This window comes from Peromyscus californicus, unplaced genomic scaffold (assembly GCF_007827085.1).
Source record: "Peromyscus californicus insignis strain IS unplaced genomic scaffold, ASM782708v3 Scaffold_9__1_contigs__length_137607984, whole genome shotgun sequence".
Lineage (NCBI taxonomy): Eukaryota > Metazoa > Chordata > Mammalia > Rodentia > Cricetidae > Peromyscus > Peromyscus californicus.
In genome coordinates this window covers 34,661,423-34,685,748 of record NW_026294617.1, presented here as the reverse complement: position 1 = coordinate 34,685,748, position 24,326 = coordinate 34,661,423, and the positions used below count along the sequence as shown (strand labels likewise).

Genomic DNA, 24,326 nt, shown 5'->3' with positions numbered 1-24,326 from the left:
CGTAGTAAACAACAAGAAGAGCCAGGCACCCTGGCTGACCTCCGCAAGGACGTACTGTTGAGTAAAGCAAACGCATGTGTTAGCTGTAAGAGACCCAAGTAGAAAGCCCATCACAGAGCAAGAGCCTCCAAAGCTCAGGAAGGGGCAGGGAGGTAGCATCCTCCAGTTGCTGGAGTTCAGAGCCTCCGATGTGTCCTGCACGTCACTCTATTCTTCACACACAGAGCTCTCTACACACTCCATCAGACTGGGAGACCGAGGGTACCAGGTTCTTCCTCAAGGGAAGGAAAGAAGTTAAGGTCTAGAAAGGTCACACAGCAAGGAGGGGCTGGGGAGATGTCTCAGGAGCTAAGGGGCTCAGAGATTGCTAGTATGAGGACTTCAGTTCGAATCTCCAACATCCAAGGCAAAAGCCAGGCATGGCTCTGCCCTCCTGAAGTTCTAGCTGGCAGGAGGAGTCAGGCACATCCCAAGAGCTTCTAGGCAGTCAACCTAACTGAAATGGTGAGCTTCCAGCTCACTGGAAGACTGTCTCAGGGCAATGAGGCAGAGAGCAATGTAGCCTGCTCTGGCCCACATGCACACACACATTCATACATGCACGCACGCACGCACACACGCACACGCGCGCGCAGACACACACACACATACACACTCACACATACACACACACATTCACACACACTTTTACTCACACACTGACATACATTCTCACTCACACACATTCACACATACACTCATTCACACATACACACATACTTACACATACACTTACACACACTCACACATACACTCTCACTCACACACATTCGCACCTACACTCACTCATACATACACATATACTTCCACACACTCACTCACACACAAGCTCACACATTCACTCACACACACATTCACACACACTCTCACTCATACACTCACACACACACACACTCACACACTCTTACACACATTCAGACACACATAATTTTTTTTTTTTTTGGTTTTTCGAGACAGGGTTTCTCTGTATAGCTTTGCGCCTTTCCTGGATCTCGCTCTGTAGACCAGGCTGGCCTCGAACTCACAAAGATCCGCCTGCCTCTGCCTCCCGAGTGCTGGGATTAAAGGCGTACGCCACCACCGCCTGGCAAGACACACATAATTTTAAGAAGTAACAAAGAAAGTAAATGAAGATCTGGATTCAAATCCAGAGTCTGTCTGGCTTCATGGTCTGTGGTCTTTCCATCACATCAAGGCCTCCTAGAGAAGCTAGTGTTCACAAGAAACCTTGAGATGGAGTGTGGAGTTAGAGAAGAGGCAGGAGGAAGTCTGTGCTGCAGGTACAAGCCTTGCTTCCCAGCCACTGCCCAGGACCAGGAAGTTGGCATTGACTGTTATGATAGGATGGGAGATGACAGGGACTGACCATCTTGTTTCATTTCCTGCTTACTTTGTTGGTACTAAGCCTCAAGCATCCCTTTGCCACTGTAACACTAATTTTCATTCTTAACTTCCTCCCACATTTGCCCTTTGGGGCTCCAATCCCCACACCTAGCTCCTTCTCTGAATTATTTCCTAGATCATTCTCTAAGCTCTGTATCACTGTAGCAGATGGATCTTCATGTCCCTAGGTCCCCTATCTCCCTGTCTGCCTAGCTACACTCTCCTTCTGGCTCCCTCCACCACTGATGCTCTTCAGAACTATGGCCTGAACTGTCTTTTCTTTTGCTTTACAAGTGGTCCCTACTGTATCTCATTCTTTCCATGTCGCAATTACTATCTGTGTGCCAATGATTTCTAAACGTCTCTTTCCAATCTAGAATATTCTCCTGGGATTCACACATCCATCTGATGTCTGGATACTTCTACTTGGACAATATTTACTGAAAAGTGAATTCATGTCCTAATCTTAAAACAAATAGCAAAATAAAGTTAATATAAGTTAAATATGCATGTAAGCATCACTTATAAAGGTATCGATATATGTGCTGCATGATGTGGTAGATGTTATAAAGCATTAGGATGAAGACAACCTTTAAAACCACGAGGAAACTGAAGTCACAGCACTGGTGATGTAAAGCATGACCTCTGTAATAACACCAATGTCACAGATGAAACTGAAAATCAAATGGACGCTTTCAAGAGTCAGGCACACAACGTGTCGATCACTTCCCACTGACAGCTGGGCTCTGTAGCTCAGATCCACCACCGACAGTTAGGAAGTGACATGACTGGAATTTTATGACACTGGAAGACTACCAGTTTAATCTTCACTGCCGTGATTACAAACAAACTACACAAATTTATCTTTTATCCGAGGAGACCATTTCACCTCTTTTTAAAAGTTATGTCTTTTCCTTTCCACTTTCCTTATTTAAAAAACCAGGCTGTTTCCTTCCTTAATCCCAACATTTGTTTCTCTGCCAAACAAATAAGAATGGAAAAGTAAAATGATTTATAACCAGAGGAAACTTTTAGAATTTGCCGTAAAAGGAGTTACCTGAGACATTTCCGTGATGCATGTACGGCGCTCGTTGTTGGTCCTGTGGTATGCCTATTAAAAGATAACACGTAAATCCTGCATGAGAGAGGGATAGCCACATTAACCAGGTCATTACCAAGTCTCTTACTTTATATATCACATGAAATAGTGTTGTAAAAACTTCATGATTGTGAAGTAGGTTTATAGGAAATACTAGAAATAAATGACAGCTTCAAGAACATTGCTTCATAGGGAGTTAAACCAACCTTGGATTCCTGCTCAAGTTTAAGTGCGTAGTCTTTCACTTGACTTTCGAGACTCCTCTTTTCTTTTTCGAGTTGTTTGAGTAACGTGTTTAAAGATTCCTGAAAATATGAACAGTGAATTTTATGTACTTGTAGTTCTAAGTAATAATAAAAAAATCATTAAAATGTTGTCAGTTAATGACTGGTCTAGCCCAGTGTGACTGTGATTTCATGAGCTGCACTAGGCATTTTTAAAGTAGCAGCAATAATACATAAGATAGTTATCATGTTTATTGAACTCTGTCCCACGAATTACATTATTAAATACCTTCTGGGTTTATTTCAAAATTACATCTGTTGTCCCAAGTCCCCCAAATTGGACTAAGACCCAGAATTGTGCCTCTGCATAGAAGTTCCTAGCAAAAGGTAAAGGTTTATAAGGCCTGAAGATAAATCAGAATATATGTATTTACCATAGATGACTTCATTTGGTTTGAATCATGTGACAGCCTGTCTTTCTGTTTAATGTAGAGAAAATCGCAGCCCCGAGGGTTGCATACTTAGACCAAAGATGTGGGACTGGACAATGAGAGTGCAGGATCCAGAGCCCAGGTAAGATGGTTCCCAGGGTCACACACACTGAAGCTGCCAGACACACAGCTGCTGCCAGGCAAAGACTACCTATCTTCTGCCAACTGTATGCTTCGTGTCTATTTTATATACTAGTGTGAACTACCTGAGACACCATGCATCCACAGAGGAAAAACTGAAGGCTCCTCTCCCCCAAGAGCGGGGATGAAGCAGATCATGGTGACTAAGATCAATAACACTACACATATTAAAGAGTTAGAGGGGGCTGGAGAGCTGGCTCACAGGTTAAGAGCACTGGATGCTCTCCCAGAGATCCTGAGTTCAATTCCTGGCAACCACATGGTGGCTCACAACCATCTGTAATGAAATCTGGTGCCCTCTTCTGTAATGAAATCTGGTGCCCTCTTCTGGTGTGTAGGCATATATACAAGCAGAACAGTGTATACATAATAAATAAATAAATCTTTTTAAAAAGTAAGAAAAATAGAGAAACGTATGATAAAAATGTATCATTTTAGATCTGCCAAGGAACACTAGTTTCCTAGCAACGTGGGCTCCAGGCCACTGATGATGAGGTCTAGGAGGGGCTGCAGCAGCATCCTCAGTGGTACCTCTCCAGAGGCACTACCACAGCTCTGGGATTCCTGTCACCCTACCAGGGTGCTATCCTTCACATAACAGACCCATCTGCCCTGGGCACTCTCCTGCCTCTCACAGAGTGGATTCCAGCCATGCCCTACTCAGTTTGCTCTCCCATTGTGGGGACAGAGACTTCCTGAGAGCTTCCAAGAAGGCTGTCGGGTCTCACCCTTCAGATCTTGCTCATTAACAGTTCCCTGTCTCAAATCATCCTAAAGTAGGCTGCAGTGCAACCTCCTGGGAACCCTGTATTTCCAAAACTCCCTCCTCACAGCTTCTTCCACGGTATCCTGAATGTTAGGGCACATCTTAGGGTCACAACTGGGCCTTAGAAACCTAACCATCACCCTGGGATGACCAATTGGTGTTATATGTACCAATCAGGACAGATCTTCTGCCTGCTACACAGTGGCCCAGACAAGCATGCCCCATCTTCCTGCTTTTCTTACATCATTTTGGGTACCATTGGTTTTATACCTAGCCTTCTATGAAGTAGCTGCCGCAATGGGATGAGAAGAGCAAAGGTCAGGAATGCCCTGTGAGGATGGGGGGAGGGGAAGCAGGAGCCTGAGAGAGTAGTCTCATGTTCTCTCCATAGTGCAGGCCAAGCAGGCTGGCTAGAAGCAGACACATCCCAGTCTGTCATGCAGCCTACAAAAGCTTAGCAAAATTAAGAGGAACCCTTAAGCCCAATCAGTCAACAACGGAATCCCCACATATGCCAGGAATAGCTCCGCCCTTGTCTCTCTGCTGCCATAGCTCAGAGGCAGAGAACAGACCTTGGCAAGTGTGGCCTCAGTGGGGTTCAAAGGCAGGCATCTAGACTCCTTGGTGGAACAATCTTCTGGCCCTGGGAGTCTGAGGCACCCTGCCTGAACCATCACGTTTCCTTTGTCAGCCCAATGGCCTTGTGATGTTGACCTGGCTGGAGGATGAGAGCAGAGCTCCTCCTCTTCCTCCCCCTCCTCCTCCTCCTCCTCCTCCTCCTCCTCCTCCTCCTCCTCCTCCCTCTTCCTCCTCCTCCTCTTCTTGTGCTTCTTCTTTCGAGACAGGGTTTCTCTACGCCGCCGCTGCCACCGCGGCCGCCACCACCCGGCCGAGCTCTGCTTCTTAAAATGCACAGTTCCTTTCTCAGTGCCCTGTCTCACTTTCACCTTCTACTTGTGAAGCTCTGAGGTCCAGAGCTATGGCATTTTTATCCAGAAAAGGTCTCCTAGCTGAAGCAAAGTGTGCCAGCCACGTGAGGTGGCACCAAGTCCTAAGTGATGACTGCTCACTGTCTCACCCTACATCTCCCATACCTGCTGCTCCCCAGTCCCCACGGATAAGTCTGGAGCCCACCAGCCTTGTCACTTGGGTCCCTCTCTGCACTGTTGTCCCCTACTCACCTGTCTCATGTAAAGACTGCTCCTCCAGCTACCGTCTTCCAAAACGTCCTTAAGTTCTTGCCTGTGAAGTTTCATCCTCCAGGCAGCAAGTACCAACTATCATTTCTCTGCTGACAGATACCACATTCAAACCTAAAAGCAGAGCCCTGGCTGTCTGTTCTGAATCCTTACTGGACACCTCAGACTTCACCAAAGCAAAACACTATGGTTTTACTTAAACAGTTTGTTTCCTAATAAACTCATTTTCAAATGGCACTAAGCATGGTCTTTCAATTTTACATTGGCTGTTGGTTTTGGCTAGATGAGAGTAGTTTATGAATTTTTAATATAGGAACATAGAGTATGTATTTGTAAGGAGAGTGTGTATAAAAGTGAATGTAAAAAATGATAAAGTGTTGCATTAAAAAACAACAAAGTGCTGGCCGAGCGCAGGCTCTCGAACCACACCGCCTCTGCCTCTGCCACCCTTGTTAGCTCCCCAGCAGAGTCTTGGCTGGAATGGAATGTTCTACTGGAGCATACCTGAGCAGCACAGCACTACAGCATTTCAGGAGCAGCAGACAGTTTACACTCAAACTGTGCATCCTTAAATAAATCATGCCACCTCCTTGTTGCTTGAGCTTAGGAACTGTGTTGTTTTTTCTTTGGCTGGCTGGGCACTCATCTCATGTATGAAACAGCAGCTTGAGATCAGTTGTGGGCTCCCTGTCTTGTCCTGGCTCTCTTCACTGCCATCTCCTGTCTGTTCCCCGGCAGGTCCACACAGGACAAGGCATCCATGTTCTCTGGCCAGCCTCAGCTCTGTGCCCACAGGTGGCTCCAGCTGGGTGGGCCATGAGTGAGTCCTAGGCTTCATCTTTCTTCCCTTCCTGCGCCCAACGTTCTGGTACAAATTCATGAAAAAGCTGCTTGCCTGTGGCCTTGTGGGCCCCAGCTCAGGCCCGAGCTACACTCGGCTGGTTGTGGTGGCCCATGCCGGTAGGATTTGCTGAAGGAGGCAGAGGCAGGGGGATCCAGAGTTTGAGGCCAACCTAGGAGAAGCTTCAGGGGGGCCAACCACAAACGGGGTCGGTGGGACCACGGAGGCAGTGGCTGCTGCTCCAGGTTGCTGGCTTCTTCTCATCATGTTGGTGACTGCGGTGATGCTGCTACCTGGGATGAAGGGTTTACTACTGCTTGTTCAGAGAAGAATTGCCAGGCCCATCATGTTACAAGAAAGCATCAGCAAATGTCAGTTTGGAAAAGTTTGGCAAGACAAATGGTTGGGAGAAATTGCTGTGGAGATTTTCTCTTCTAGGGAAGAACGTTCATGGTTCCAAGAGACTGACATTTATCAGACTGTGATTACTCCAAACCACAGTGGAGGCACCAAAAAAAAAAAAAAAATCTATAGGGAACCATGACCATGCCTAACAGCAACTTTGAAATCTTCAAAAAGATGACAGGACTCCACAATGATGATTCCACATGGACTATGGTAAAGCCATTAAGCTGATTAACACCATGGAAAGATGGACTTTGGACTATAAACTGCTCAGGACAATTTTGAGAGGGCTAGCTAAGATGATCCAGCCTGACAGACTACTTGAACAAGGACTTGAAACAAGCCCTGCACTTTCTCATTATGCAGCGATTGGACAAATGATACAGGACTTGACACTTAACCAAAAATTTTCTCTTCAGGATCCCTTAAAGATGGAAGTAATTTTAAGAAAATGACGCCCACATTCCCAAGAGGTGGGATGGGAGGTTTTTGGTCGTTTAATGAGTTATGGATGTTGTCATTGTTTATGATGGTTGGTTACAAGTTGTTGATTGTTAATGGTCAGGAAAAAAGCTGAACAAGGAAATTAGATTCAGAGGTTTTGTTTAAAAAAAAGAAAAAAGAGAAAAGAATATAGACATGAGGTAGATCATCGAATCTACTCTGAGAAAAAAGATAAAGAAATAATAGGATAAATGGGAAGATCATTGAATCTACACTAAAAAGAAAAAGGGGAAGATATAAAAATGACAAAAGGTAGACTACTGAATCTATTATGAAAAGAAAAATACTTTTAAAAAAGAACTACTTGTTTTAAATAGGATAAGTAATGAAAAATTTTTTTTGTCTGAGTTTATCAAATGTTAATGGACTGGACATTGTTAATATATATAATGGAGTTTTTTTTTTTTTAAGATTTATTTATTTATTATGTATATAGTGTTCTGCCTGCATGTATGCGTGCAGGCCAGAAGAGGGCACCAGATCTCATTGTAGATGGTTGTGAGCCACCATGTGGTTGCTGGGAATTGAACTCAGGACCTCTGGAAGAGCAGCCAGTGCTCTTAACCTCTGAGCCATCTCTCTAGCCCTATAATGGAGTTTTTTATCTGAATCTGTCAAATGTTAATGGACTAGACATCGTTAATGTAATCTTGACTGTGTATATATTGTATATACTTACTGGATAGTTTTTCTTGTATTAGTTATAAGCTTTTTTTTAATTTTAGACAAAAAGAGAGGAAATGTGGTATTGTGTTCCCCAAAATATTGTGTACCCTAATAAACTTATCTGAGGTCAGAGAACAGAAAAGCCACTAGATACTTAGGATAGGCAGTGGTAGCACACGCCTTTAATCCTAGCATTCCAGAGGCAGAAATCCATCTGTTCAAGGATATACCCAAGCATGGTGACACATGCCTTTAATCTCAGAGAGTGAGCTTTTAATCCCAGGGAGTGATGGTAGAAGGCAGAAAGATATATAAGGCATGAGGACCAGGAACTAGAAGCATTTGGCTGGTTAAGCTTTTAGGTTTTGAGCAGCACATTTCAGTTGAGAGCCATTCGGATATGAGGACACAGAGGCTTCCAGTCTGAGGAAACAAGATCAGCTGAGAAGTTGGCCAGGTGAGGTTAGCTGTGGCTTGTTCTGTCTCTCTGATCTTCCAGCTTCACCCCAATAACTGGCCTCAGGTTTGATCTTATTAATAAGACCATTTAAGATTTCTGCTACATCTGAGCTCCATATCACACACACTCCATGCTTTAAAGTTATAGTATAGGGCAGACAGGAAGGTTTATTGTGGCAATCTCATGGGAATTGGACTAGCATCCAAATTAATTGCACATTGGAGAAAACAAGAACTCGTCTGGATTTCCCTAGAACACTACCACCATCAAATATCCTGGAGTCTAGCCCAGTACAGAAAAATGACTGTACACAGAAAACAAAAAACAAAAAAACAAACAAACATAAAAAACCAACCAACCAACCAACCAACAAGCAAAACACAAAAAGATCTTTAAAAGTACTAAATTATTCTAAAATAACTTTAAGGTCCATTCTGGATTTTTATTCTTTCATTTTACTGATGACAGAGTAAACTGGGTATTTGGAAAGTGATTTTTATCGGGGGTGGGATGGGGTGAACCCTGTCACCACTTCCAAGCCACTGGAGACATACACTGTAATGCCCCTGATCTTCCCAAGCAGGTAGTTATCTGGTTGCATAAATCAACGGTCACAAGCCAGAAAGTCCTCCAGTGAAGGCAAACCAAAGCCAGAGGTGCTCTAGAAACTGGGTCCTCAGAAAACACAGAGATTTCATGCTCCTAGGAAAGAACTGCTTTTGACAACAGTTGCTTCCTAGCATTCTAACTTATCGTTTTTCTGCTATGTTCTTGTTTTGAAAAGGTGAGCAGATTGAAACACAAGGTAAGGATAAGAAGCTGCAGAGCCATGTTTACATACCTGACGTAATATGTACTTAGGGTTTAAATAATGGGGGAAAGGCCTACTCCACCATCCCAGACAGAATGGAAGTCCTACCTGTCACTTTTTCCCCCCCTCAAAACTAATGTTAATTGCTGCACTAAAGAATTCAACACAGCAATAATAGGCAGGGGTGGAGAGTTACAAGTTAGAACATCCCACAGAGGTTTTAAGAGAGAAAAATGACAATAGGACTTAGTTAACTGACTTAGTTAATGCCAGCCCCAGACAACACCAGCTCTGATGGGGGAAAAAAAAAAAATTCTTCACACTGAGCTTACAAGTGCCCCCTTGTGGATGGCCCTGCTTATTACATATATGTACCATGTCGTCATTTTTTCTCTCCCATTTGAAGCTGCACCTGCCTGTAAGTAAACTGTTTTACTCTTTGGGGAGAATGAAAATTAGGGGGTGAATGGGTTGATCACAGGCCTACCACAGCCAGGCAGACCATGGGAATTCTTTATCTTGCTTTTCAGAATCCAAGATCCCTTCATTAATCTTTTCATGATACAGTTGCCACATCAACTTAATATGTTATACAAAATGTAAATGTGGGTGTCAATAAGGCTGTAGAAACAGTTAGCATTCACTCTAACTGACATCAAGTCTGTGGAGGATGCACCTAAAGATTAATGACCCACAACAAAGACGGAGTCTGAACTGGGGCCCTGGAAAGATGCTTGGTGGTTAACAGCACTTTGTGCTCTTGGATGACCCCACTTTTGTTCACAGAACCCACCACAGGAGGCTCACAACCAGAACTAGAGGCCCAGAACTCTGGTTCCAGGGAATCCAATGTCTCCTATCCTTGGGATCTTGGGACTGGATCAACAGCACTCTGATCTCAGTGCTTGCCCCTCAGTCCTTGGTGAGACACTTCCATAAACAAGGCCTCATTTCTTGTTCCTTGTTACTAGAGTCCCAGTCCCTGCTGCTCAGGAAACTTCTCTGTGTTGCTAAGAAGAAAGACTTCAACATTAAATGTTTCTTATGTGACCTACAGACTCTTTCTGACCTGGGCAAGGTCCCGGCATGAAGAAGCAGGTGACCAGAGCTTTTGCTTCTCTAGTGAGTATTTCACAGGTCACACTTGACAGGTCTTGTTAAAAGTCTACCTGTAACTAAGAAAGGGCACTTAAATCACTGTAGCAGCCATGTCTAAAAGTGCCACAAGAGGGCGACAGGAGCCACCACAGAGGAGAAAAACCTGGGTTTTCCCATTTCAGACAGAGAAGGGAGGGGTATTTTCCTGTCCTTCCAAGACATGAGTATTTTGAGGTAAGAGAGAACAGTATTTTGAGGTCAGAGAGAACAGAAGTGTAGGCAAACTGATTAATTTTGCCTCGATTTGTCATCAACAAAAATGTGAGATGTCTCTGTATTGTTCACAAAGGGATGGCAGTTACTCAAAGAAAAGCACCCGTGTGCTTGCAGATCCCCAGAAACCTGTGAATGCACATAGTGCTCTGCCTGTAGCTGCTCAAAACATGCTTGTGAGTTCCGATGAGCAGTTAGCACTGTGTGGTGGGATGGGAGAGGGTAAGGCAAGACTGCCTCCATCTTAGGCTGGCTGGACTGCCTGTCTGCACTCGGTCTCACCTGCTGCTATAAAGGACATTCGGCTTTATCTCACTCAGTGTCTTGAGATTGAGATAAAGAATAGGAGATTCATTTGTGTATCTTTTATGTTTAATTAAAGATAATTAATAATTATTATCTGGGTCTCATATTGGGATTTCCACTCACTGCCTGAAGGAAAAGGGGGGGCAAGATCACCCCAATGCCACTTATTTGTTCATACTATTTCAAATATTGAATCCTACAAATTCAACTGAGTATTATATTAATATTCTCTCCCTGCCTCCAAAGTACCTTTTTTCTTTCAGTATATCATTGTGCTTTTGTCTGAGTCATTTTTCAAGTAAAAATTCAGCATGGGCTCCGAGGAAAGTCTGTCTCTCAGCAGCAAGGACTCGGCGTGAGTCATGTCTTAGAGCTTTCCTACTTTTTCAAGAATAAATTCACATGAGTAGAAAAGCCCACATGCTCTATAAAGGATAAAACCTGTGAACGGAATTTATCCGAGATGAAAAGGGACATTAAAGAGAGAAAGGGCAACATTGAGAAGGGGTGAGAAGGCCCAGTGAAGTTTTCTGTCATCACAGGGCGACCTTGGTTGCCCCGCTGATTTTGTGTGTGCTTATGTATCTGTGTGTGTCCTGTGTACAGTTCTGTCTACGTGTTTTGGGGTAATGTGGAAGCAGAGTGCACACATTTTAGATATGTAGAAGATGGTACTTGGTGTTCAACAATTGGCTTCTTCAGATGGTGAGGAGCAGGTCCCTTCAAGGCCCAGCCAGTCTGGCTACTGTTCCCTGCATTCAATCCTAGCCCAGCTTTTAAGGGGCAGGCTGGCCTGAAGGTCTCGGTTCTTGTCCAGCTCCCCTGAACTTCATTTAGGTTTCGATCAGTCTACACTTCTGTGTGTCACTCCCTTGATGATTCTTTTCATCTAGGCACCCTCTACTTACCACCGGCATTCTTTCATAGGCACGGATGGAAGCTAGTCTATCTGCAAAGAAGCAAAATGAACAATTGATACTTTCGTAGTTCCCGCTCAGCTTCTCCAGCACACGGGTTGCAGCTTCTGTACCTGAAGGATTTCCACGGACCTTTTCCATTTTCTCTTTCAGAGACACGATTTGCTTTTCCAATTGGTCATTCAGCTCCAGCTGGGTCTCATATCGGGATTTCCACTCACTGCCTGAAGGAAAAGGGGGGGCAAGATCACCCCAATGCCATTTATTTGTTCAGGCCAGAAAGTGCTGACGTGCAACATGAGGACCTAGTTCCGATCTCAGCACACACATAAAAAGATGAAGACAGAGGTGGGGTTCCATGACCCCAGAGCTAGGGGAAGGGCAGACCCAGGCACACCCTGTCAGCTACAGTAGCACTATATTTAGGTATTTTCTTCTATCCTTCAAGCAGGTTTTGTGTTTGTTTGTTTGTTTGCTTGTTTTGTTTTCACTGAATTTATAACCTCTGGGTTCAGTAAGAGACCCTGTCTCAAAATATTAGCAAATAAAGAAAATTCGTGTGATCACAGAAGACAAAGATATTGGCCTCCATCCCTCACATGCACACACAACACATGTGCACCTACACACACTTCCTGCACCGACATGTACACACACATATACATACACAATAAAATATGGACCGATTCAAATTTACTTCATTATTAGCTGGATTCATTAGTAATACAAGTGAGCTAAAAAAAAAAAAAAGAGGTCATTTTAAAGTATTATCTCTAAGACAGGATTTCCTAGACTGCTGGGATTAGACCCACCTTCATGATGTCACTTAGCCAGAACTGGACACAGCTTTGGTGCCTCCTGCACGCCTCTTCTTCCTTGTTCTCTGCCCCCATCCCCAATTTATCCTTCACTTCCTGTTTTTTTACAGTATACTCTACTAGGGGGAGTATCAGGAACACATCTCTGCCCTTGAGAGCTCCACACAACACCCTAACGAACAGCACCAGTACCCATTCGGTGTCTGAAGTCAGTCTTACCACATAAGTGCTTTCGACATTGAAAGCTGCAATGCTCATATTTTAAAATTTAGTCATTCCACAGATGAGGAAAGCAAGGCCCAGAAATGAATGACATTCTCAAGATGTTAGAGCAAATGCTGGTCATGATGGCACACATTTGTAACCCCTTCACTCCGGAGGCTGGGGGCCTGCGGCAGGTCTGAGGGTAGGCCTAATACACTGGGAATACCTGACCAGCCAGGGCTATATAGCAGACTTTGTGTTAAAAACAAGAACACACACAAATAAATAAATGTAAAAGTAGATTAAGAGATGATGTAACTGGAGTTAGACAGTTTGATATGACTAAAAGTGTCTCCTTTTAGCTACTTAGCTACAGAAGTACTGTATTTAGTTATTTTCTTTTATCCTTCAAGCAGTGTTTCTTTTTCCACTAAAACCCTTTGGCTACTAAGGCCAGAACTCAGCATTGAGGAATGGAGAGTAGGCAAAACCCTTAGAGTTGAAAGCTCCTTGTCCAATTCCAAGGCTCAGAACCTTGAAGTTGGACTTTGTAGAAAGAGAGAAAAGCAATGACTGTGTTTACACTTCTACTTAGCACATCTGAGATTTAGCCTGCAATCTGACAGTGCTGGGGTCTGAGGAGAATGAGTGAAACAGCAAACACCACTACAGACTGGACCCTGTCAGCAGGACACAGCCCCACCCCAGACCTGCACTTCGAGGCACAGGCTTCCAACACCAGGATGCACACCCTCCCATTTTCCAACACCAGCATGCACACCCATCTTCTAACACCGGGATGCACACCCTCCCATCTTCACACCAGTATGCACACCCTCCCACCTTCCAACACCGGGATGCACACCCTCCCATCTTCCAACACTGGGATGCTCACTCATCTTTCAACACCAGGATGCACACCCTCCCATCTTCCAACACCGGGATGCACATATTCCCAAATTGAAGCTCAGAGTCACTCACCAAATACACCATGAAGGAGGGGAAGGCAAAGCCCTGAATTACCAAACATATTTCCAATAGATACCAAGAGATGGAATTCTCCATCTGTCTCATTTACACCATGACAATGGGAGCTTTACAGCCAGATAAGAATGTTCCCAAAATAGTTTATTTTTTACTTATATGAGCATAAAGCATACATTTAAGAATATGCTGCTGTGGATACAAAACACAGCTCCCTCCTCAAAGGGCATAAGACGCTTCATTCTTAGGCAAATATGAGTGACCTCATCCCAGGAACATGGATTCAAGTTGCCCCAAATAACACATAGGAGTGTCTACATAACATTTTATTAGTTAAAGAACTAAGAAAGGCTTAAGATATTTACCTAATATACTGGTGTGCCCATAGGTAGGTAGGATATAGAAAATTGGGGTGAATTCTGTGTTAGCCCTCAGATGCTGTCTGGTGACATTCTTGGCTTTTGGACTGGTGGAAGCTAGGCATCTGCTGAGAATGTATTTCAAAGTTTCACTTCATAGTCAAGGAAATCACATCAGATTCAGGGGTAAGAAATGAATGGTTATTACCATATGCAAATCATTGAGTGTAATACAACACAACCAGACTGAAGAATAGAAATCACATGATCATCTCAATAGACACAGGAAAAACCTTTGACAAAGCAAAACGTCTCCTCACCACAGTGCTGAAGAAACTACCAATAGAGAGAATATTTCTCAACACAATAAAGGCCACAGCCCAACACTGTGCTGGATGCAGAAAAACTGAATGCATTTCCTCTCCAACCAGACACAGAAAGCTTCCTCCCTCCCTCCCTCCTTCCCTCCCTCCCTCCCTTCCTCTATTTTTATTTAACAAAGAGCTCAAAGCCCGAGCTGGAACACCAAGGGGAAAGAAAGACATGAAAGATGCAGAGAGGCAAGGAAGAAGTCAAGCTATCCCTTATTTGAAGCTGATAGGATCCTGGATGTAAAGGCCCCTACAGACTCCTCAGGAGAACTCCCAGACACAATAACAATTTCACCAAAGTATCAGGATACAAAATCAACAGACAAAAATTAATGAAATTTCTAATTAGTGGTAATGAACTTGCTGAAAAAAAAAATCAGTTTAAAAAAAACCAAACAACCATTCACAATAGCTTCAAAGACAAAAAGAAAAACCCCAGAAATCCTAGGAAGGGATCTAACCAGGAGGTAAAGGCCGCTACAGTGAAGGCTTTAAGACTGAAACTAAAGAAGACACCACAAGTCCTCCCGTGCTCAGGACAGGCAGAATATTGTCAAATTTGATATTATCAAAGTGATCTAGAGACTCAACACGATCCCCATCAAAAGCCCAAGGAAATTCTTTATGTAAGTAAACAATGAAAAATTCACATGGAAGCACAAAAGGCCCCCAAACCACATCAATGTTTAAGAGTAAAGTTGAAGGTGTAAGATATGGTCTCAAATTATACTATACAATTCTACAAAAACTGCCACGGTATTGGCACAAAACCAGACATGTCAACCGTGGAACCATGGAATAGGATAGAGCAATGGTTCTCAACCTTCCCTTCATACTATGGTGACGCCCAACCATAAATTTATTTTCGTTGCTACTCCATAACTGTAATTTTGCTACTGTTATGAGTTATAATGTAAATATTTGATATGCAGGATCTCTGATATGGGACCCCTGGAGGGGTCATGACCCACAGGTTGAGGACCATTAGAACAGAGGCTGAGAACTACATGCACAGAGCTAAAGCCATCAAGTTCTCAGCCCAACAGGTGATGTGTTTCTTCACCAGTATAGAGGGAAATGCTGATCAAGAGGACTCTAAGTCATTTGTTCACCGTTGTGTACCCCCCAAAAAAATAAAGTTGTGCTCTCATAAATTCCCCAGCCAAGTCACTCCAAGGCCAACTAACTTAGTCAGTGCTATTTTCACAGTGATTACCCAACAATGAATACACATATAAAGAAGAAAGGGCTGAGCCCTGGTGAACCCTGAGGCGTTCCAAGGCTTTTTGGTTTTTGAGAAATTTGGAACCGACATGTGCCCAGAACATAGGAGGACAAGGAGAGATTCACAAGCCAGAGGCCAAGAGATTCGAGTGTTTCAGAGATAAGTTCCTGATCCATGCTGGGCACAGGCCAAAGGTGAGGACCCTGAGTACTGGCTTAGCTCACTCACCCGTGCATGGCATCACTAGTGACCCTGATGAGGTGTTCCAGGTGACTGCAGGCCAATCTCCTGACTAGCGGATGCAATATGAATGAGGTAATCAGGAACTCACTGCGTAAATCTGGTTCATGTCCCACTCCCACCCCCTCACAGGGGAATTGTCCCCAAGCCTCAGAAGGCAAAGTTCCTGTCTCCAGATGAAAAACAAAACAAAACAAGAAACTGAGGGGCAAATGTTTTTCCTATTGTCTCCTTGCCGAGGCTTGAGATGAAATTGCGATTCAGCTACTTCATGAAACCACATTCTTTGCACACAGGTGCCTGTGCCAAAGGGCTTCAAGGGGCCTGTTTTGAAACTGATTGTGGTTGCTTGCTCTCTTACCTGCAAATTAATCCATTTACCGGGCAGATTAGATTAAAGAAGGGAGATAAGAAAGAGTAGACACACACAGAAAAGCACTGTTTTTTGAAGTGTGTTGCTGCATGGGTGCACTGTAAGGGAAGTCAGGTGAAGAAAAAAATGGATCAACAGAAGTCTGTGTGTTGTCCCTCAGATGAGGTGAATTCAGGAAGTCAGCATACACTAGGCATGACTGGGGCAGAAAGGGAACAAGATGAAGGCAGGGGCCTAGTTCTGGAGTACTACCGCCCAGTGCGAGTAGATGGGAATTACACACAAGTCAAGAGTTAACCAAGGTTAGACCAGGCCACCCAAGAGCCAGATGCAGTGAACTGTGAAGCTTCACTGGTAGAAACTGTCTTTGGGGGATTGCTCTTTCTCTCTGGAAGAAGAGGGTAAAGGCAGCAGTTGAAAAAGAGCATGGGAGACAGGTGGTAGGGTCCTGAGGACCGGAGAACATGTGGGAATTACTCACACGGCGAGTGTAATCACAGTTGTCCATAGTTATCATAACCTTATAAGGTTGACACAGTAATAAATCAAAGCTTCACTACTGCCTTTAGGATAAATACAGACTCATTAATGTCTCAGTAGTCTTCACAATGTGTCTCCTTCATGAACCTCAGCCTCTCACTACACGCTGTGTCTCCCCCTCCTGGTTACTCAGCATTCTTCCTAAACGGCTTTGTGTTTAGAACCCCCATGGCAAACTACATGCATTTTTATTTGTGTATGTATGTGCTTTATGTGAGTATATTTCATGTGCATGAAGGTACATGGGCAAGAAGAGGCTGTCCAATCCCTCGGAACTATTATTACATGTGGTTGGAGCTGCCCCATGTGGGTGCTGGGAGCTGAACTTGGGTCCTCTGGAAGAGCAGGAAGCACCCTTAGCTGCTGAGCCGGTCTTTCCAGGCCAGTGAATTATATTTTGCAAATGACTGAACTACTACATGCCATCACACAGGTGGTGGTGAAATGTGACCTTCCCTTCGGTACTGGCTGAGCTCAAAGTGTCTCGACGCTATGCTCCTAAGCTTCGTCCCTAGCCTGCAACAGGATCACGGCACAGAGCGCTTGTCTTCCGCCCCCTTGAATCCATGACTTTTCACCAATAGAACACGGTGGCTCTAACCACACACCAAGTATCCTTTTACTGGCCCAGCAATTTCACTCCTGTCATTCAGAATGCGTGCTTAGGACTGTACTCTGCGAGGAAGTGAAATACACAGCAGTGATCTTGAATGACTGGCCCATTTGAGCCTTCAGATAGATGACTGAACCCTAGACAACCCTGGGCTGCAACCACAGGGGCCCCAGTCAACAAGCATCCAGGCGAACCCAGTCAACCACTGGATTATAACCGGTTTTAAGCTGCTGGGTTGAGGGTGGTTTACTACACAGTACCACAGAACCGGAACTGTCTTGTGTGCTGACGCGGTAAGCGCAGTCAAGGCAGCAGCAGTAATGAGAGCCAGGTGTTGGTCTCCACCAACTATGTGACCTGGGAAGTAATTGAAGTTCTTGAATCCCAGTTTTGAATAAATGGGGAGAATAACACCTGCCTGCCTCTGAGTTTCTAGACCCAATAAACATGCAGGGGAGGGGTAGCAGCATTTCCACCATCCACCTTATGCTTTAGACCAATGACTAAGGAACTCCTGCCATCCTGACCCTTTGTGCCTCATCCTCGATCCTCCCCAAGAAAGCTGTTAACATTCTGCCCTGTTCAGCAATGTTTTCCTATTGGACTTCGGCATTACATCGCCTCAGTCATTTCCAGCATGTTTTCTGCATTTCCTACACCTAGATAGGTCCTTGAGCACATTCCGACTAGTTTGCCAATGTAACTATGAGTGAGTGAGGCCAGAGGCTGCCGCCACTGGGCCCGTGACACCTAACATGTACATCTGGGGTTAGAAGAGACTATGATAGCCTTAGATAAAATGGTGTTCTCTAATTAGGTTTTAACAGAGGTGTGGTGTAGAATTTGCTTTTCGATGCTATGATAAAACACCATGGCCAAAAGTGACTTGGGGAAGGGTTCATTTCAATTTGTAGCTCACAGTCCACCACTGAGGGAAGACAGGGCTGATGCTCAGGGTAGGAGTTGTTTTTTTGTTTTGTTTTGTTTTGTTTTTTTTCGAGACAGGGTTTCTCTGTGTAGCTTTGCGCCTTTCCTGGATCTTGCTCTGTAGACCAGGCTGGCCTTGAACTCACAAAGATCCACCTGCCTCTGCCTCCCAAGTGCTGGGATTAAAGGTGTGCTCCACCAGCGCCCAGCAGGGCAGGAGTTTGAAGCAGAAACCACCATGGAAGAATGCTGCTTACTGGCTTGATCCCTCTGAATTCCTCAGCTACCCAGGCCCACCTGTGTAGGAATGGTACTGCCCACAGTGGGCTGAGCTCTCCCACATCAATCAGCAACCAAGAAAATGCCCCACAGAATGCCCACAGGCCAAACTGATGGAGGCAATTCCTCAATTGAGATCCCTTCTTCTGAGGTATTGTCAAGGTTTGTGTCAAGTTGACAAAGACTAACTATGACAGTTGGTTACTTACAGAACTACATTTTACCTCAGATCTGGCTACCAGTCCATTTATTCATGGCTCCTCCGAGAGGAATAGATATGTAAAACTGGGTTTAAAATCAAAATCATTCCCATAATCCTAACAAATGCCTCCAATCCTTCAGTATTGAGTTCAAGAACCGACTGCCTCCAAGACTCACTCACATATGTCCACTTCCCATCTCTCCTCACACAGATCTTCTCCACATACCCAGATTCTAGCTTGACATTTTCTACCAATCATCAGTCAACATTCTTTAGAATGGAAAAAAAAAAAAAAGATCGTCCATTCAAAGTATTGGCACATGATAGGATCTGGGTCAATATTTGTGGGTTCATAGATTGACTATGTGACAATTTTAAAGATGTGTGTGTGTGTGTGTGTGTGTGTGTGTGTGTGTGTGTGTGTTACCCCCTCCCTCTCATCACATTCTTCCCATGAAAACCTCCAATTTTAATTATATTCCATGCCCAATAATTAAGGCTTAAAAGACTGTGGCTAAATAGGAGACTTACGATATTTTATTATTGACCAAGTAAATTACACATTTATGTCACATAGCTAAACTTTGCATATTGATGAATACTCTGAGCTTGCAAGGTAGAAAAATACAGTCAGAGGTTTAGCATTAAGTGCTCCTATGAAAGCCTTCATTGTAAACTACTATACCAGATAAGCATCATTGAAAGCTTGGTACTGTTACCCAGTATGTGCTATTTCACCCACAATAGCCACCAGGCAAATGAGTCTCACGCGTAAACATTTACTGTGTACCTGCATGGTCAACACTGAGGCTGGCCTCCAGCTCTGCTATCTTATGTCGTATTTCAAGCATCGAGAGCTGCACGACATCCCTGTTATTAGAAATATTTTTGTTAATAATAATTCAATGAAAGACAAGGCAAGAAAACTAATGTCTAGCAACCCACCCGTACTTCAGGACCAAACTATTTTGAAAGACCATTTACTGGAGGCACAGTTGAGAAGCAGCTGTTGGGAAAATGAAAGCTAATTAGTCAGTTCTAGGAGTTAAAATGCACCAAAGTCCAGAATGCCCTGTAACCAGTGTGTATCTACCCTCACATATGACCCCAGTGATGCTGTTACATGCGTCTCAGAGTCCAGCTAAATATTAGCACGAGGAATAGCTATGGTAATAGGTAACAGCAGAAACCCCCAAACACAGATGTGGAAGGCACTAATAATACACACAGAGAAAAATTTAAAAGGTCAAAGGCACCTCAGAGGTCGTTTAGGGCATGAGTGAGCGGCAGGCTACCCCAGTGCTAAACACAGATGCTGAAAGAATTGTCCAGGGAAGATTTCCCAATGCCCATTGTGCTGAATGGGTGGCTGAAGGCCCTTGCTCCCGAGCCTGAGAACCTGAGTTTGATCCCTGGAGCCCACATGGTGGAAGGAGGGAACCAACTCTGCTGTCCTCAGACACGCACCTGTGCGCTGTGACATATGCAACCCCTGCCAAATACACACAATAAATGTAAAACAAAACAAAAAACAAACGAAAAACGCACGGTTCAGTGAACATGCGCCCAGGGATGCAGCCAGTGTCCCGAATGCTGACTGAACTGGCTGGGCTAAGAAGCTAGGCTGGGGTCTGTCGTGACTGGGTGACAGAGCTGAGAGTCTTCTTGCAGACTTGTTCTGCACCCTGACTGCCTCAGCAACACACAGAGCCTGTACTCAGAATGCTCTCAGTGTGGTACAAGACCCAGAGACAGGCCATTAGCTCTGTGATCAGAGTGCAACTTCGAAAGAACTGAGGCACTCACAGGGGCTCTGATGTTCAGGTGGCCTGTGAATGGGGCTGTGGTTAGCTATTAAAAATACTCAGAGTAAGGGACTGGGAGGAGAGGAGGGAAGAGAAATTGCGGCCGAGATGTAAAATAAATAAATTAATTAAAAATATATAGATTTTTAAAAATACTCAGAATATTTGAGGTCCTAAGATGAAATACTGCATTATTTCCCCCTGTACTAAGGATTGAATCCAGGGCCTGTGTATGCTCTTCGGGACCTCTTCTGTAGAGCTACATCCCCAGCCCAGGCTTTATCTTATTAAACACCATGTCCTGTGTGCCTAACTGCCCTCCAGCCCCTCACCCTTTTGCCCTGAGAACCCGGGTTTACAAGAGTTTGTCACCTAGCCCGAATATAACTAGCTTCTTCTTTTTTCCTCTCTTAAAGCATTTAAGAGACAGGATACAGCTCCGCGGTAGAACGCTGACCTAGCGTCACAAGCGCCAAGCTCCTCGCCTCCACTACCACCACGCCCCCAAAGCATAGAGGGTCCCAGAGGCCATTTCTACAAAAATGTCCATTTTCTGAAGTTCTTCAAAAGGAACAGAAAAAATATGAATTGAGTGGAACCATCAAAACCACTTATTTTCTTCAGCATTACAGACACTCTCTACACTTGCTCTACAAAAGCCGGACAACTCACTTGTATTCCCTTGGCTTCCATTGAACAAAAAGGTAAACGGGACTGTACAGGTGGCTCAGTGGTTAAGAGCTCTGGCTACTCCTGCCTAGGACCCGGTTTGGTTCCCAGCACCCACATGGAGGCTCAAAAGCGCCTGTAACTCAAGTTTCAGGGGATCTGATGTCCTCTGTTGGGCACCCTGGGAACTGCGCATATCTCTCTCTACTCTCTCCTCCTCCTCCTCCTCCCCCTCCTCCCCCTCCTCCTCCTCCTCTTCTTCTCTTTTCTCCTCTCCTCTCCTTCTCTTCTCCCTCCCTCCCTCCCTCCCTCCCTCCTCTCCTCTCTCCCCCTCTCCCCTCTCTCCTCCTCTCCTCTCCCCCTCGCCCCTCTCCTCTCCTCTCCCCTCTCCCCTCTCTCCTCCTCTCCTCTCCTCTCCCCTCCCCTCTTCTGTCTCTCTCTCTCTCTCTCTCTCTCTCTCTCTCTCTCTCTCTCTCTCTCTCTCTCTCTCTCTCTCTCTCTCTCTCTCTCATACACACACACACACACATACAATGAACCTCTTCTTTGGGAGGTGCCTGGTGAGCCCTGCATGAATCCCCACCCTCGCACAGGGGCCTGCCTCCCCTGTACATCCGAGCTCCTGCCTCCTCGCGCACATCCGCGCACATCGGAGGAGCTCCTGCCCAGCAGGTCACGTGAGGCCTAGTGGGGAGATGGTGCCCACATGGCCCACTCACTTCATGTGGATCTCCTCCAGCAGCTCTAGCTTCAGGCGGTCTGTGCTAACCCCCGCGAAAGTGTCTCCGCGGCCCTCTCCCATCGCAGCAGCTTAGAGACCTCCCGCGCCCTTCCGCTGCGCACCACCTAGAGCTTAAGACCTGGGGAAGCCTAGGAACCCTGAAGGAAAATGCGTTGCCAGGATCCGTAGCATGACGTCATAGGGTGTTGCTCATGTCTGCAGGGCCCCCGGTGTGAGCTAGGTGTAAAACAGTCTGGGAATTAGATACATTTTGGACTTAACAAAATAGGATAGATAATGAAATTATTTTCTCTGAATTTGTCAAATACAAATGGACTAGACATTGTTTAGACATTTATTACTTGTATATATTGTATATAGTCATTGTACTTTTGTATATAGTTTTTCTTTTGTTAGTTATAACCTTTTTCTTTTTTTCCTTTTTATTAAAATAGAAAAGGGGAAAAAAAGTGAAGGCAAAGTAGATGTTCTTGCTGCTATTAAACATTACATATTACAGATGTATTCCAGATACGCATCATTAATATGCCATAAATTATCTAAATTTAAAAAAAAAAACAAAACAGTCTGGGATACAGGCGCCCAGAACATCCAACTTTTTTCTGGCCCCCTTCTGACTTTGCTTTCCTGGACTTTCCCTGTGTCTTGCTAGGAGTGTTGGATTAAGAGCGCCTGCGCCTTCGTTTGCTTCAGTAAGCTAGGCTTTGAAAAGACAGTCTGAACTTTGATAAGTGTGAGCTTTCAGGCCAAGAAATTCCGCCTTGGAGTTTAGGCAGTTCCGTGCACTGACCTGCTTATCACATTTGTATTCTACTCTTGAGACATCTTGGTTTTAACATACTCTGCCTTCTCCTTCATCTTTTACCAGGAAGGTGATAGGCTCTGTCTCCTGCGGTTTGAATGGATTGTCCCCACAAAAATTCATCTTGAAATGAAATCCCTCTTACAGGATTTATATTAAGAGGTGAGTCTAGACAACCGTCAAGAAGTGATTAGAGGGCCTTGGAGAGATGGCTCAGTGGATATGAGCACCTGAGCTGCAGGAATGGGTCTGGGGTCCCAAGAAAAGGACAACACAATCCAAAGTATCCCGGCAAGGCTGAGTGTATGTCACTGGTCAAGCCAGCAGACAAGCGCACCAGTATTATTTCTACCACAAAGGGGTCGTGTGCCTCATTTTGAGCGGTCAGACCTGGGCCTCACACTCCCATGCTGTGGTTAGGGCGTAACTGATGAGCAAACTATAACAGAACAGAAAACAACTTGTCAGCACGCATTTTGACTTCAAGAAGTATTGACCCTAGAGGAATTCGGATTTCTGACAAGTGACTTCTTTATCTTTTTTTTTTTAAATAAGAGTTTTGTCTTATTTAATTCTTTGACAGAAAAGAGTACATTTTATTTGTATTTCTCACACAGCTCTTGATGAGGACTCTGGTTGGTTCCCATGGCTCATAATGGATGCTGAACCATCCAACTCCCTTTTCTGATCTCAGCAGTCACTGCATGCAGACAAAATATATCAATACATTTCAATCCGACTGGATCTTTGCCCTCGCGAGTAATCCTCTAGGTTAATGGATTTGTGGGTTATCTAAAAGTCAGTTTACTCTGGGATATCTCTTCTTCCTGGCTTGCCCTTTGGGGTGCCCTGGACTCACCTTGGATATGGCATCTGATACCAAGTAGAGGGAAATGGCCACCTCGGGATTCCCCAAGGATGCTGAATGTTTCCTGAGTGTCCTGCGCTAGGCATTATTATTATGCTGACTGAATCAAAGATTTTCCCCTTCCTCTGTATTAAGGGTTGGACATGAGAGGTGCCTCCTATCACTTCCACCAAGTTTTCTTCCTCCTTACTGTCTAGTTTTTCTCATGTGTTTGAGGTCTCTGGACCCCAGAAAGCACTCTTGAGCAGACATCTGACTTGCACTCTCTTATTCATGCCTCCTGCCATCTGAAAGAAACCACAAGTCAACACCATCTCAGCCTCCCTTTCCCCACTATTCTCAACAAATCAGGCTAACTCAATGTGTAGCGTCCACACGCTCTTTCTCCTCCCTTATGGGGCAAGTTCTTCCTGTGAAGACAGCTGAGCCTCTGCTGCATGCCTTATTGTCAACAAAAAGGGGCTCATGACTGACATCAGAGGCTGCATATGACCCTGTCCTAAACGTGCTGCTTCCCGGGACATTGTCCAGTCCGTCAGTGTTCTCGGCATCGTCCCTATAGTCACACGGTAGACTCTCTTCAGGGAGGCATACCACGGGACCAAGTGAGGAAGGTGGGACACCATAGGGTTCCCAAGGACGCTCCACTCTCAGGTGGCTTGGCTTTGGTTGCCTATCACCC

The 24,326-nt window shown here is 44.8% G+C and overlaps 1 protein-coding gene across 1 annotated transcript in view; it reads right to left on the bottom strand.

The window, feature by feature from the left end:
- Nucleotides 1–22,222, bottom strand: part of Ccdc169 (coiled-coil domain containing 169) — a 34,279-nt gene extending 12,057 nt beyond the window's left edge. The window contains exons 1-6 of the mRNA XM_052731583.1: nt 21,952–22,222; nt 19,549–19,628; nt 11,737–11,847; nt 11,615–11,655; nt 2,728–2,826; nt 2,480–2,533 (exon numbers count right to left, since the gene is read on the bottom strand). Of these exons, the coding sequence (XP_052587543.1) occupies nt 2,480–2,533; nt 2,728–2,826; nt 11,615–11,655; nt 11,737–11,847; nt 19,549–19,628; nt 21,952–22,034 (468 nt within the window). The 5' untranslated portion in view covers nt 22,035–22,222. The remainder of the gene's footprint in view (nt 1–2,479; nt 2,534–2,727; nt 2,827–11,614; nt 11,656–11,736; nt 11,848–19,548; nt 19,629–21,951) is intronic.
- Nucleotides 22,223–24,326: the final 2,104 nt, after the last annotated feature.